At 42.0% G+C, this 15,998-nt stretch overlaps 1 protein-coding gene across 1 annotated transcript in view; it reads right to left on the bottom strand.

The window, feature by feature from the left end:
- asap2a (ArfGAP with SH3 domain, ankyrin repeat and PH domain 2a) overlaps positions 1 to 15,998 on the bottom strand; it is a 60,737-nt gene that overhangs the window by 35,648 nt on the left and 9,091 nt on the right. The window contains exon 2 of the mRNA XM_071498005.1: positions 5,608 to 5,680. Coding sequence (XP_071354106.1) covers positions 5,608 to 5,680 — 73 coding nt within the window. The remainder of the gene's footprint in view (positions 1 to 5,607; positions 5,681 to 15,998) is intronic.

A 15,998-nucleotide genomic window follows, 5' to 3' on the forward strand; every position in this document is an offset into this window, starting at 1 on the left:
AACAGGGCCTGCCGTTGTTTTTGAAGTGGCACATGAGAGCGCCGAGCACTGCTATTCAGCTCTGACAAACAGCACAAACCCCCCTGGGCTGTTTGGTGAGTACATGCGTATTTGTTGTAACATGACCTAAACATATCACACATGCAGCCTGCACTACAGAGCAGCTTTGAATCTCGAAGGGCTGCATGACACGTTGAGCCACTTTGTGAGTAACGAGGCAGGGAAGCAAACCACAAGTACAGTGAAGGTCTTTTCTACAGATGACACTGTAAACACAACCTGCTAACACTCTCTAAATATTTTCAATACCTTAAAGCTGGTGTTGAGGAGCTTTAAGAAACACAGACGCTTATCAGGGTTCAAACGTTTTCAGTGCTTCGTGCCTTTTATTAACACTGAACATCCTATGTTGTATTATTTTGATTCTGAAGTGACCTAGACTAGTGGTTTCAGACCTTTTCAGCTTGTGATTCCTTGTCATAAGTACAGTTAAAAAAAAAAAGATAAGATTAGAGGAAAGTCTTAAAAAATAAGCATAACTTTGTTATCTCAAAACCCCTCAAAAACTATATCTAGGCACTTATAGCACAAAGCATACTACTCATTTTAGAGATGTTATTCATGTTTGTATTTTGTCAGTGTGCCTTGCTTCCAGAAAATAACAAGAATTTCATTAGAATCTGAGAGCTTACCAATAAATTGGTGCTTAAGTAAAAGAGAAACAGGGTAGAATTATCAGCTCACAACTGAGAAAAATCAAGCTATTATTATACTAAGGGGGTGAAAGACTGTCTTACAGAGACAATGCAAAAAAGCCACAAAATATCTATGTACATCAAACTAACTAAGATGACTGAAGGGCAATCACACTCAGTGCTCAGCGTTGTTTGTGAGATAAATACATTGGCATGTTGGCTGCTACACAAGCCTATTTTGAGTGATCACAGTTTTGACAGGCTATATACATTTTTCCTTTTCTCCTTTAAACTGTCGCATTTTCAGACCCGTTGAACCAAGTTGCTTTAAATGCACCATTATCTACACTTATCTGGGGTGCATTTGAATACTTATATAGTACTATAGTATATAGTATATTTTTCTACATGTAAAAATTAAATACAGCTTAAGCTTCAGAAAACATCTGGAAAAGGTAGCATGGCAGTAAGCAGTGGCCTATTTCTGTGTGTGTGCGTGCGTGCGTGCGTGTGTGTGTGAGACAGAAGGAGAGAGAGAGAGAGAGATAAGGATTCCTTTGCTTGACCTCCAGAAACGATGACCTTGTGTTTACTGGAGAAAAGAGTCATAAGGCTGTTGAACACACACAAACACACACTGTAACACTCGACAAAAATGGCCTGCTAACACTTAGTTGTGTACAACATTCTTCTCTCTAGCTTCCCTCTCAAACACTAGGAAAGAAAAAACGTGATGTACAGCTTCCAGGCGTCTGCTGAGGATTATCTAACATCCCAAAGGCCTGTTTTGCAGCTTCTTCTATCTCCACACACACACACACACACACACACACACACACACACACACACAGGGTTTAATCACCAGGTGGCAGGCTGGCCTCTGCTTCCTCTCTCCGTCTCTCACACACTCATTCCCTCACACACGGCTCCACTGAGCCTGGTCGGCCAACGCTCCGACGCTCACTAACACAATGTGCAGCCGACCTCAGATCAATTCCATATCTCTCTGTGGACTCTGTGAAAACAACGCTGGACTCCATGTCTGCTTAACAATATGGCCTCCAGCACACAGACAAGGGAAGTGTTTGCAAAGAGTTACAGTGAATGAGATCATTGATGCCACTGTCATATCTGTAAATATGAAGCTGGAGCCAGTTAGCTTAGCTTAGCATAAAGACTAGAAACAGGGGGAAATGGGTAGCCTGACTGTGTAAAACTTAAAAACACATCTACCAGCACCTCACCTAAGGAAAGTCCCAGAAGTGCTAATGTAATTAAATTGGATGGATGTCTGAGGAAACCCCCCCCCCCCACCCACAACTTTTTACCTTTACACTTTTTGTAAGTCAGCTTTAATGTGTTAATGTGTTAATTTGTGAGTTATTTAGAGGTGCTGGTAGGCAGAATATTTTTTTTATCTTGGACCAAGCAAGGTTAGATGTTTCCCCCTTTCAGGTGTTTATGCTAAGCTAAGCTAACCGTCTCCAGGCGGTCGTTTCATGAACCACAGGGGGATGAGTGGTATCAATCTTCTCATCTAACTCTCTGGAAACACATATATTTTCCAAAATGTCAAACATTCCTTTAAATCACTACTGAACAGAGGTGGCTCTGTCTCTCATTCATTACTCTGTCTTTTTTTGTGTCTTCTACCTCCTTCCTTTCACTGTCTCCTTGGGTTTTTTTCCTCAGACATCCATCCAATTTAATTACATTAGCACTTCTGGGAGTCTCATTTTCTTGGTTACCTGGCAGCCAACAGAGAAGTCGTGTGTGTGTGTGTGTGTGTGTGTGTGTGTGTGTGTGTGTGTGTGTGTGTGTGTGTGTGTGCGTGTGTGCGTGCAGCAGTCACCTGGAGGACATGGCCTACCCAGACTCCATCCAGTTCAGTGTTTTTCTCTGAAGCAACACAGGGTTGTTTGCTGCATTATTCAGCCGACTCCATCCAGCGATCCTGCCCACCTATAGGTGCAACACCTGGAATTCTGCGTTTTCATTCGTCCACCTCAGGTCGTTATCTGTTTGGCAGGCCTGTCCTAGCAGCTCTGCTCCATCAGCTCCAGCTTCTTCAGGGGTTTGAGATGCTGCTGCTGGTTTATTCATCAAAACCCACAAGCTGACAACCTGACGGGTCCCTGCAGCAACACAGGGCTCGCCTGCAAGCTTTTCCTGCATCTCTCTCTCACCTCTTTCTCTCTCACTTCCCCATCTTCTTCTTTCTGTCTGGTACAAGCCATAGACTTTTAGATAAAGAAGTACAAGCTTATGTTTGCTGCTCAGCCTCTCTGGTTCTCCCTAGTGTAGTAATCATGTTTATTTTTCCTAACCATTGTAAGCAAACCTCCAACACCATCCTCACCTTTTCTACCCTCCCCTCCTCCTCCTCCTTTTCTTCTTCTTCCTCATCATTACTTTTCCTAGTGTCTCTGTACAGACTCCTGGTGACAGCCAGTGACACCAGGAGTGTATTGAGGCTCCCAGTTGTGTGCCTCATTATTCAGGCTTTATACCAGCATCCTCTCTGGAGAACAGGAAGAAAACTCTCCTTTCATTCACTCACTTACACACAGATGGCAGAGATTTGCTTAAGATACTGCAGCACGACTGCTTCCATGTGTGTCAGCATCTAAGTATTTTGTCATTTACAGTTTGGAGTCCAATTTAGCTGTATTTAGATTTTTTGATTACTGTTTTAGTTTTGTTGAATTTGTTTGTTATTATCCTCCTCAGAGTAATAAATTTTACCTACATATTATTTGGTTTTTTTTAAGATCTGGTGAAATTTCCACTGATTACATTATGCCTTTAGAAGTGTTTACGCCCATACTGAAGTGTTTACAGCTGATTTAATCAAGCTGCAGTATCCGAGCTCATACTTGTTTAAAGATTCAGTGACAGTGTGTTTTAGCTCGAACTACAAATGATGTATAGTCCATTCTTACAAACCATTATCAAAAATGATATATCTACATGTTATATCTAATTTAACTGCTGATTAATTTGAGTGTAAATGACATTACCTCCTGATGATTATGAGCAGATATGTAATGGGTAACACAACTCAAGCAACATTAGGATGGATGTCTGAAATGACTGGAAAAATACCTGGAAAGACTGAGAAGATTTTGTTTTACCCTTTGGGGTAGCTACTGGGGTTGTTATGTTAAACATGTTAGCAAACAGTTGCCTATTTCTGCATTTGGCAAACCAGTTTCAGGTTACGTCCGATATTCACTCTCCTTGTAGCTCAGTTTTGGTCTCCACCAGCTCCTGAGGGAAATACGTGGCTCTTTAGCTGCTAAATATTTTGTCCATGTACCATTTGGTGCTGATCAGGTAGTGCACAGTGCTGAATACAGCTGCCTGCTGCAGCCAACAACAACGCTATGAGAGCACAGAGTGAAATAACAGTGAAGTTGCAGGACATAAAACCACAACAATGAGCTGAAAGATGCTGAAACGCTTTATAGAGGACAGGAGAACTGAATAGTCTGGTAATAATTCTCTGTGGGTTCATCAGCAACACCAACTGCTAGTCACATTATAGTTTTTTGATCCATTGTTAATATATAAACACTGATCAGTGCAGCTTCAACTACACAGTATTTGTAGTAAAAGGGGTAAAAACAGCAGACTATGTAGAACATATACTATTATCAATTTTGATAATGGACAAATCTCTGTCTCTTGCTCTAGAGAAAAAAGGTTACAACAGAGGGTTTCATGGAGTCATCCAAGTTGTATACCAAACAGACCACAGACTAGACAGCTTTTAAATAATAACTGTTGATAACAAAAGGTGACCTTGGTTAAAGCTACTTTCTCTTAGCAGACCTGTAAATAACAGCATTCACAGAGGAATTCCCATGAATATAACAGTGTTTATAATGTAAACACTGACAGAAATCTGAACAAGCTTCAAGTTTCAAGGAAAAAAGGTTGTTTGGTTTGTCCTCCCAGTTTTTCCTTCAGCAGATTATCGCGTTCATAATGAAAACAAATTTCAGCTGCCTGAAACACCTCTTATTCTCAAACATGTAACCTGCTGCACTAAGCACACAGACTCAAATCAAGGCAAGTTATTGACAATGGGGGCTGAAAACCAAACAGGTTAATCTTCTACATGCAGGTGTACCTGTATACAAACGATATCAGACTGGGAGTCCGGCCACTAAGACACAACATGCACAGTGTATGTGTAAATGCATGTTTAACAGTGGGGTGAAGTGAGAACATGGCTGTCTGTCTGTGCCTCAGCACCCACACACAAACACAGTGTGTGCCCCTCCCCAGCTGTTCCTCTGGGGGTCTGGATCAGACAGCTGTCCCTCTGGACTGAACAGAGCTCACACTGTTCTGAAAAAGACATGCTCAGCACATTGTTCGGAGGTCTCTCTCTCTCTCTCTCTCTCTCTCTCTTTCCCTTTCTCTCTCTCAGCAGGGTTCTATCAGACAGGCCAAACAAAAGACACTGGAAACACCCAACACTGGCACAGCCAGCCACAATGAGCATGGTAATAACACACACACACAGTCAAAACAACTACCCTTCCTACCCCTGCCTCAAAGATAGTGGAACAAAGGCATAAAGGATGTAATTAATAATTCTTTTCAATAATTTTCAATCTAGTGTGCATTAATCCAGTAATCCTGTGTAAAAATGTAAAGAGAGTGAAACATTCAGAGATACCACAGCTCAGTGGGATCTCTTTAAATCGCTTGCTTTTTTGGTCCAACAGCCCAAAACACTAATTATACGTAATAATTGATTTACTGTTGTATCATTTAAACTGGATTAGCTGTTCGTCATGAAAATGAGCTTGACAACATCTCTGAAGGTTTCTGACTAAAGTGAGAGTGTCAGGATAAGGAAATGAAAATCCAGACATAAAGGACAGACAGGTGGACTCACCCAGACCAGACGTGTAGATGGCCTTCACAGACTTCTTCATCTTGTACAAAACACTGCGGTCCACATCCAGAGCCTGGACACACAAAAGGAGGGAGACAGTGAGATGAGGAGGTGGATAAAAAGGAAAATCATTCAAGTACCAGTCAAATTACAGTCAAATCACATTATGTACAATCATATCTTATAGTGTCTTTGTGAACTGTCCATACACTGTTGATCCAGCTCTTTTGTAATATTTGAGGTTGCAGTTTGTGTTGTTGTTTAATTCAATTAAATTCTTTGCTGTTCCTGTTATTAGGTCCACACCCTGAAAACACGCCTGCATGTGGAGGGTACAGTTTGTGTGTGTGTGTGTGTGTGTGTGTGTGTGTGTGTGTGTGTCTATGCCATCTCCACTCTAGCTGCAAGTAATGCATTATTCAAGGCAAAGCTAAGAATAGACCAGAGCTCCCTCGTCGGTTATTGTGTTAGAGTGTGTGTGTGTGTGTGTGTGTGTGTGTATGTGTGTGTGTTTATCAGTAATATAGCTTGTAGGACAAGAGCAGTGAGCATCTGAAGGACAATTTTCCTGAGTTGTATAGTTTTACCTATGCTTAGGCGTATGAGTAAACAGACACACACACACACACACACACACACACACACACACACAACTGAAAGTCCACCAGAGACAATGCACCACTGTATCAGTGGTGAGTGAGGGACTCTCTTGGGATGAGGGGGATTTTGGGAAATTAGTTTTTAGGGACTTTATTAAGTACGTCCGGCCCAACGGGCCAAAGTCGCTGTGCCGCTCCCCATCTGACTGACACATAATATCAGATCCCCTAGACCCTCTGAAAACAAAAAACACACAATGGCTCCCATTCAGCTGCAATATACACACCAATACTGTACACACACACACATTCTCTGTTTCTCTCACTATCAACACCACTAGATGTGATGACAAAACTTATTAAATCCATAAATCGTTGCTGTATTATATCCACTATCCAAGCAGCACTTTCTTCCCCCCAGGATCTAATCAAAATCATGCAAGCAACAATCAAATGTATGCAAGCCTAAGAAACTAAGACAACACTCATCTATTTGTATTTTTAATTGCATTTCAATGAGTGTCTAACTGAGAGCTGTGAGACTTGAGTCCGTTTTGATGGATCATCCGTGCATGTTATTCCACTGCAACTTTTTCTCCCAGCATTTCGCCTCACTGAGCTGATAATTTAGTTCCTGTAACACACTACTGTCTCTGACAAGGATCTTTTAAATTACAAAAAAAAAAAAAAAAAAAATTTGTTGTTCGACTGAAAAATAAAAACAAAGTAAGACACAGTCACACTAACAGAGTTGTGATCACCCAGGCCTGACCTTAGGCTGACCTCTGAGATGCAGCCAGTGGCAGGCAGGCAGGCAGCACAGCAGCACAATCGCCACTGTCAACCCTTTTGTGTTGTGCATAAGGCCATGTTCACTTTATTTAGTCCATATAGTTCATGTACCCTGCTCACTAATAATGCCTGACAACAAAGGGACATACAAAGTGATTGGAATGGTGCAGGGTAACTTTAAAAACAACATGTTTACACAAATAAACCTCCAGCAGTGCATGCTGAAAAATGTAGTGCGAGCTAAAAATAAAATCTGATGTTATTTACCAGAGGAACTGTTCAAATTAGAAGAAGCCAACCAGAAGCTACTTGCTCCTCTGAGTAAAAGTACGACTTTCAGCGCTGTGGTTTTAGTTCCTTCAGCTCCTGTTAAATGACTCATCTGCTATACATGCCACTGTCCAATTAGCTCCGTCTGGCTCAGACAGACTCTCTGACAGCCACGCATGTAAGTGTGTGTGTAACAGGGTCATTTCAAAACGCACACAGACACAGACAAAGACTGAGAAAAGATGCAGCTGTTCTACAAAGCAACACACATATATCTTTGTCTACACTGTCAAACCAACTAACCACACAAAAACCTTTAAAGGGTAACTGGAGACGACCACTGAGAGTGTTTTCTTAGCAAAGTTTATATCACCTTTGCTCTGGATATTAAGTCTCCTCTCAGTGCTGAGAGCGAAAGGCTTGAGAGCACTGAAAGCTTTTCTGCTGGTATCTGAGCTTCTGAGAGGGTGTAGAAGCCTGGACAGAAGAGCTGCATTAGTTTCCTGTTCAACAAGACATTTGGAGTATATGTTTGTAGAGACTGGGGCTAGGCTAGGGCAACTTACGATTATTGAACTTATTGATTAATCTGCTGATTACTTTTTCTTTAATTCATGAATCTCTTGCTTTATAAAATGTTATGAAATAGTGAAGCCCATCATAATTTCCAAAGCGCAAGGTGGTGTCCTCAAATGTCCTTGTTTGTGATATGTGTTGTCCTTGTTTTACTGTCCAAAACCCAAAGATATTCACTTTAAAATAACAAAAAACACAGAAGATTAAACACATACCTAAACCTAAATATTGGCTAGAGCCAATGAATCTTTTGGCAATTCTGCAAAAAAAGATGTCTTAAATGATTAAATGATTATCAAAATAGTTGCTGATTAATTTTTTGTTGGTCAACCTATTAATCATTTCAGCTTTAGGAGACGCCCAAATATAAAAATGGAAAAAACTAATGAAAAAACAGCTATTTCAGGTTAAAAAAAAAAATCCTAATCCTTAAATCCAGGCATGTTGTGAAATTCTACAGTTTGATCATATATAAATATGTAATTCTAAGGATATGAGAATTACTCACCAGACTAATCTCTAATGAAGCTGAATCACTTGTCTGTCTGAGAACTGCAGGAAGGAGTTTCAACACAAGCCTATAAAATACACTTGAAACTGATACCATGCATTTCTGGATTATTTGATGGTTTGAGGTCAAACAAGGGTGAGCTGCTGATGTTAAAAAAAAGCGTGCAACAGTGTCCAATGGCTGATTGGTGCGCAGAATCAATTAGACACCAGACTGCAAAACCATGCCGAGACATGTTTGACACAATAAAATGGACTGTGATATCACGCAGTGCCTTTCTGTTGATGCCTGCCTGTGCTTCAATGTCGTTTCAACACAAGCCACATACTCTTGTAGTTGAGCAAAGTCTCACTGCTGCGTTATTACTTTATCACTATGTGCACAAATTGACAACAAATATGACAGAAGAGGCAAAGCAGCGCTCCTAACAGCTCTGCTGGGCTCCCTGACAGGAGCCTGAATGTTTCTGTGGAGGAAGACAAATAGACAAGAGATTTATAGCAATCTGTTCACTTTGTGACTAAAGCCTTAGCTGCATATGCTCCAACAGCACCGTCAGACGGCAGCTACTGTATGTATTCTGCTGGTATCAAGTTACAGCTTTGATATTAAAAACTTCTTCAACTATTCATATTCAGATGAGCTCGGTTTTAAGTTAACCTCATAATATCATCATCAGAGGCAGCTTTGTGACCCAAAATGCACCAGCTCAATTTTCCCAAACTGGTTTAGAAGATTGGGATGAATAAATTTGTTCTGGGAAGCTCCTGGGTGTGAGAGTGCTGTACTATGTTAACATGAAACAGTGCATTTCATTATATCTGCACCAGATGAGTGAAAATGTATCACATATTTTGCTCTATTTTTGTTTAACTGGTGGTGGCTCTCACAGACCGACCACCGGATTGTTGAGGCTGAAACCGATACTGATCTTTGAGCGTTTGAAAAAATGCAACGACAACATTTAGGTGCCATTTCTTAGCATTTGAAACAAATCTGAAAAGTACCGGACAGGACATTTTACTTTTGAAAAATCACCTCTGGTAACCAAAGTATAGAATGGTATCACAGTGTAATTTTTCATTACTATATTTTCATACTTCAGTTTGTTACAGTGTATTAGCTGACATATGCACAAACACAAATCCAACAAGTTCATGTTGCCAATTTATCCGTCAGGCTCTAGTAGTTTTTCAAAGGAGCAGTTTGACTGACGTACATTAGCGCAGCTACTGCGCCATTTCCTGTGAGTGTAAAATGGTAACGCTGTCAATGTACTATAGCAACTACAACACTGTGCATAGACAATGTGAAATCTAAGCCCCACAGCCTTACATGGACATTGACATGGACATTACAGCTCCTATTCCAAGGTTTCCCTCACTCTCACACAAACACACACACAAACAATCAAGCAGTATCACGCTCCAGCAGACCATTTCAATCTGCACAGAGTGGTCTGATGGGGAAAGGGGGAAGACAAAAGGGGAGGAGGGGGGGCCGCCATGCCGGGTAATAAAACAGCTGAACACAACAAACACATAGCCCTAAATCACTCTCTCTCTCTCTCTCTCTCTCTCACACACACACACACACACACACACACTCTTCAATCACTTTCACACATTTCCACTCTGATGTGCTCTCTGGGGTTGAGCAAAGTGACTCTTCGCTGAGCACCAGGCCACCTTTTGTGTGAGCCCTCTTGTTTGTAGTGTAGGCCGCTCTAAAATTAGACACTTTTAACCCAAAAGAACTAACTCCCAGCGAGAGGGGAATTCCAGTGCCATGTAGTGTTTCAACAGCGCAGGATCAGAGCTGAATCCTCACACAATAGACCCAGCCTCTGAGCCTGGAGCCTCTTCACAAGCACACTTCATATGACCGTTACTGCGACATCAGCAGTTTTCCTTCTCCTGATAGCAGCTCACAGCAAACTAACCACAGTGGCTCTTTTCTCCCTCTCCTGCTGACCGTAGTGGTCTGAGCAGGAGGAAAAACCCAAACTGAATTGAATTAATCCTCCTCTTAATGCATGACATCATCATCACCACCATCATCATCATCATCACCAACCGTGATTACAAACGGGCACCATCTGCTGCAGCCAGTCTACAGAGACTATCACAACACTGCTGGGTCATGGAGGTCGTTGTCACGGCGATCCATTCACTTATGGTACTGAACTGTAGAGTAACGTGTCAGGTTACTGATCTCTGTGAGCACAGTGCTGATAGATAATATCTAATGTGTGTTCAGAGACAGACAGAGAGGGAAAGAAGATACTATAAGCTTAACTAATGTTGAGGGTGTTCAGATAAATTGAGGTATGACGTTCAGAGGAAAGTGGAGGACTGTCTCATCCTTACAATGTGCCAGTTTGGTCTTTTTGCACCAGAATGTACTACAAATTTGAGAAGAAAAGAGATTCATAAAAATGAGAACAAAAAAAGAAGAAAGAGTCAATCCTGGGGAGAGTTCCCTCTCTCTGTCTTGACAACCACTTCCTGTTGGCCTGTTACCACAACTAACTTTGTGGAAGAAAAAAAAAAAACAGCATAAAACAGGAAACTAATTTCTGTATAAACTTGAATTTTCGACTGGCTGCTGTCATGAGGCAAAGCTCGGCCGGGTAAAGCACAAAGTTCAACTTCAAGGGCCCAAACCAGAACTAATGAACTCAACGTGATTCTCCCAGCATTTGCCAAAGACTTCAAAACCAAAACAAGGAGGGGGGAAAATTATCAAAGGAGTTTCACACAGACGTTGAATGACGTAGCAACTGTCCATTTTCTGAGTTGAACACTGAGGTCCATTTATACAGCTACAAACAGAGGGAAAAGGGAAGCTAATTCTGGATACTAAACAAGGTCAGGGAAATGTGTTGTGGGTTGCGATACACTGGTGCAACAATCCTTTACTCACTGAGCATCGCAGGCCTGTCAACCGTGGAGAACAAGGCCACCAAAATGCAGGTGAAATGGATACAGTAACTGCGCTGCCACTGAGCAATATTAATCAATCAATATTAATTCAAGATTGATCTGCTAAATACTCTGATTGATTGTTGCTTTATAAAATGCCAATCACAAGTTCCCAGAGCCCATATGCTTGTGTTGTAAGATATTCAGTTTACTATAATAAAGGAGGTAGAAGAAGAACAGAGCGAAGCTAGAGTAACAAGTAACTTTAAGTTATTATTATGTAAGAAGATGACAAATAATTACAGTATAGTTAAAAACCAAAATCTTTTTTGTTCCTAATTGACACTGGGCTGATTTAAGCACCAGCTATATTAGTCCTGAGACCGATATTTAAGCCAGTGTGAACATGAAAGAGAGTTCACTTCACAAAAAGACAGCAGGACAGGAGGAGAGCAAGACGCCACTAGAACAAAAAAACTAGAACAAAAGAGAGTCCAGTTAACAAGGTGGTTTCATCGCAGCACTCTCCACCTCTCTCTCTCTCTCTCCGCTGTCTGAAGAAAGAAGACATTCCTGGATGATTGCACGCTGGAGTGACTGACAGACAAGACAGAGACCCAGCCCCATTGTTCCTGCCGACAAACTATCTGCTGATGACTGCATGTCTGCTTAGCAAGATGCTTTCCCGCTTTTCTCAAAGGCCCCATCGCCATACAACACACACACACACACACACACGTTCAATTTTAACAAAAGACAATCCAAAAAAATCCTCCCTGTCTGCAGTATTACTATTGTCATCACCACACACTTACTTAAAGCTCCCTCTCACTCTATCACACACACATCTGGGTTGTGTCTGGTGTCTCTTTATAACTCGTCTGCTATCCCTGCCTCACCCTTTAAGCCTTCCCGCTGCAACAGTCATGTGAGGAAACTGTCTGCCATATACGGTGGAAATCAGGCAATAAAAAAAAAAAGGCAGCAGTCTGGGATGTAATTATCCTATTTATTTGGTGCGTGTGTGGGTACAGATTCTGTGATGGCGGTGGTGGGTTGCAATCCGTGTTTTATTGAGTTACCAGATGGTACACGATGAAAACAAACACACTCTACTCCACAGAGAAAACTCCTAAAACTTCTAAGAGTGTTTTAAGAGGACTCGCTCTTGTATAACTTGCACACACTCACACAGTTCATAAATAAAAAGCTCTGGTTTTGATGTGAGAATCTTGGGACAGACTTGACATCATGTTAATCACATTTACTTCACCGCTGCGCTGTGGTCAGCCCACACTGTTTGGAGAAGCAGCAAAACGTGAAACCGGATCTCTCAATGAGACAGATGTGCTCCGTTTTTCCTCTTTGATCAATTTTCAGATCAGACGCTGCTACAGGCGGCGGCACGTTCACAATGTCTGTCCCTCAGACACGGGCCGTCACTCCAAAAATGAGCTGTGATATTTTCACAACAAGCCAAACAACATGAACACCAGCAATATATCATGATATGATGAGGAGTTATGGGTTTGGTTTCTTTCTACACTGGTTTGGCTGTTAAGGTGTCAGTATGCTTCAAACGTCTCGACCAGCCACTGAAACCCCATCCTCGAACACCTTTCCATCATTAGAAACCAGTTCCTTGTCGGCCCAGTCCGGTCTTAAAGGCACAGTACATCGCTGGAGCTGTTAATGTGGTTGCCCTCCTACGCCTGCCTCCTGCTCTCTTCCAACACAGCAGCAAGGGGTGAGAGGTTTGAGGTGTTTACAGGGGAGGACACATAATACACCAGCATAAAACGGTGTAACAACACACTGGTGTGAAATGTTGATGCACTGGACCACAGTTCTGTTCTCCTACATGGGCTGCCAACAGTTATTTTAGGTCACCTGAAAGCAATCTGTGGCGAGTTTCCCTGTAGAAAAATAAATAAAACATCACATCATTAGTAGGCAGTCTTGTCCGCCACATTACAGAATGAGACACGTCAGCCTTTCTGCAGGTGTGGCGTCAAAGCAGCCTGCCCGGTCCAGTCTATTTTTCTGCCGGACAGCTCTCAGCCAGACACAGAGCTGCTGTCTACAGCTCCACATGTGGCACAGTCATGGTTAAAACACAAGAATGGCACTCTCTCTAGCTCAACATCCACTGTGACTCATTCAAAACATATGTCAAATATACAGTACAGTTCCCTGCAGGCGATAAAGAGAAGGCAGATCCCTGAGGAAGCTGTGCTGAGGTCAAGCTGTTCGCTGTAATACAAACCTTTTCTGTTACAACAGCCCTGCTTAAGAGAGCACCGCTGTAAGATGGACTCTTAACTACAGTCATCATTTTGAAGCCATTCAATTGAGGCAAAAATACAAATCCACTATTTAAAAAAAAAAAAAAAAAAAAAATCAAACTGAAATTCTTCTTTTCAAGTGTTTCATTCACCACTTCTCTCCATGCTGAGTGAGTAAAGTCAATATTTGAATAGAAGTGGGTTCCATTCAGGCGACCACTAACAGGCCATGGTTGCAGGGTTTCTCTGTGCTCTCAGACAGCTCAGATGTGTGTAGTCAGCCTGCCCTGGGGCCGCATGGAAAACTCCAGCCTGAAAGTTCAGTGGAAGTGTGGGATGGACCGAGAGGGACCTGGGGTAGTGTGCTTTTTACTGTGTCACAAGACTGTTTGACATAAGCTCATTAACGCACCCGCAATTTGGTGCACACTGTTTCACAAAGCTGAGAAAGCTGTACGAGTAAGGAAAACTTACACTGTGAGTCAATATCAGTCGGAGACATTTCATAAACTCAGGGAAACTGAAAACCCTCTCTTCTTGTACCTTTGAACTCTGATTCTGACTGCTAGCAACTAGTAGGACAGGATCTTTGAATTTGGTCTCTGAGCAGGTTTTTTGAACATCTCATCTACCTACAAGCCTTCTGATATTTTAGCACCAGGACACTTGGTGTTTTACAGCTCCTCAGCGAGCACTACAAAGATCACTGTTGGACAAGAGCCTTGACCGCCAGCTGCAAGAAATCACACTGGGATGACAACATCAGCTGCAATAATTTAAGTGTTAGAGAAAACACACTTTCATGTTAACTGCTGAGGCGTTTTTCAGGACGTTTTACAAGGTGACAGACCTGGGCAGAACTTTTGTTTCCGTTTGGTTTTCTCAGAAGACAGCACTGCTTCGTCTAACTAATACTTCAGTGCCGATGTTTTCATTTTGTGTCTTGTCTAAATAAAACATTTTTAAAAATCGCAATCTGACTTTTAAAATTACTGCATCCTTTGTCATTGTTCAGAGCCGAAGATTAGCATTTTCTCACTGCCTGCTTTAAAAAGGAGGGATGAGTGAGGAGTACGGACACAAACAAACCTCAATCTAACACATGTCAGACCCTGAAACACAATGGATAAAGCTATCAAAGAAGGCCTAACGGCGCCAAGTTTAAAAACCTGTTAAAATGGTCTCTCCGACTATGAGGGGAGTATTTAATGAAGTCTATAAAGTAGCAGGAGGCTGATAAAAAAAAAAAAAAAAAACAAGTTTAAAGGAGGGGCTGGGAAATGAGGACCAAATGTGCTGCACTTTCAGGGGAAAATCTGCTCTGACTTCACCTTGGAGTTTCTCTTTGGCCCTTTTCACACAGACGCGTGTGTCAGCTTCAGGGTGTCAAAGCAGTAGGGCCAGAGGCAAAGTGCCCAACAGTTACCGCAAAATCCTACAGGGTATGATGATGCCTGAAAGAGAAAATGACCTGCTTTCTCCTGGAAAACACTGCAGTAAAACACTACAGACAGTATGACTCTGTTGAAAAAGAAGACCTTCATTTAAAAAAAGAAAAGTCCTTTTGAACTCTGCTGAGAACTTATGGCATGAAAAGAGTTTCACTTGAAATAATCTGCAGGATCTCTTCTGCATGAGAGAAATTAGAGTGAGTATCACTGCATTTAGTGCTGCTTCCTATTGTGCAATATGAAGGAGTTTGGGGATTATCAGGCAATTTGGGAATACCAAATAGATCATTAAAAGTAGCAAAAAGCAGGCTACATTCAGATGTTAATGAGCTAAATTCCTTGACTCGTCTGTTTAATTCCAACATCATACAACTGATCTTTTTCTTTGGTCCCAGCTGAGTTAAAAGCAATCAGACTAAAACTGCCTCCAGAGCCTCCAAGGAGTTTATGTTAAAACATTTCCCCAACAGAGAAGAAGTCCGGGTCTGTTCTCTGAGTGAAAGTGACAGCAGGACAACACAACTGTGAGGATTCACCCCTTCCACCCCACCCTGGCCCCAAGCAGAGCCGAGTGGCCAGGACTACAAATCAATGGTGGAGTTCATTAATGAAGAGGCAGGGCCTGTTGGGGAACAATAGTCGTCAACAGGAGCCGTCTCAGGCAATCTGGGCCAGGACACTCTGATGGATGAGATGAGCCTTAAGTTCCCATTTACTGCCAGTGCCCCTAGTGTCCTACCCCCTTAACCCCCGTAGGACCAAGAGCAGCCAGTCTCCCCTTTCACCTCAGTCCTCCTCACCATGTTGGGCTCAGTTGTCATGATATTTACCCTAACATCCATTCTTCAAAGTAAAACAGACTCACCAGCTGGACAATGATCAACATCAACAGCTCCATCCATTGATAATCAATTCACTATCACTTCCCAATATCTGCACGCACACAAGGATAGATGGTGCACAAAAGCGAGTGAAATTATATC

Source organism: Trachinotus anak, unplaced genomic scaffold, assembly GCF_046630095.1.
Source record: "Trachinotus anak isolate AG129_WGS33_773 ecotype Australia unplaced genomic scaffold, CSIRO_AGI_Tana_v1 ptg000015l, whole genome shotgun sequence".
NCBI classification, from domain to species: Eukaryota; Metazoa; Chordata; class Actinopteri; order Carangiformes; family Carangidae; genus Trachinotus; species Trachinotus anak.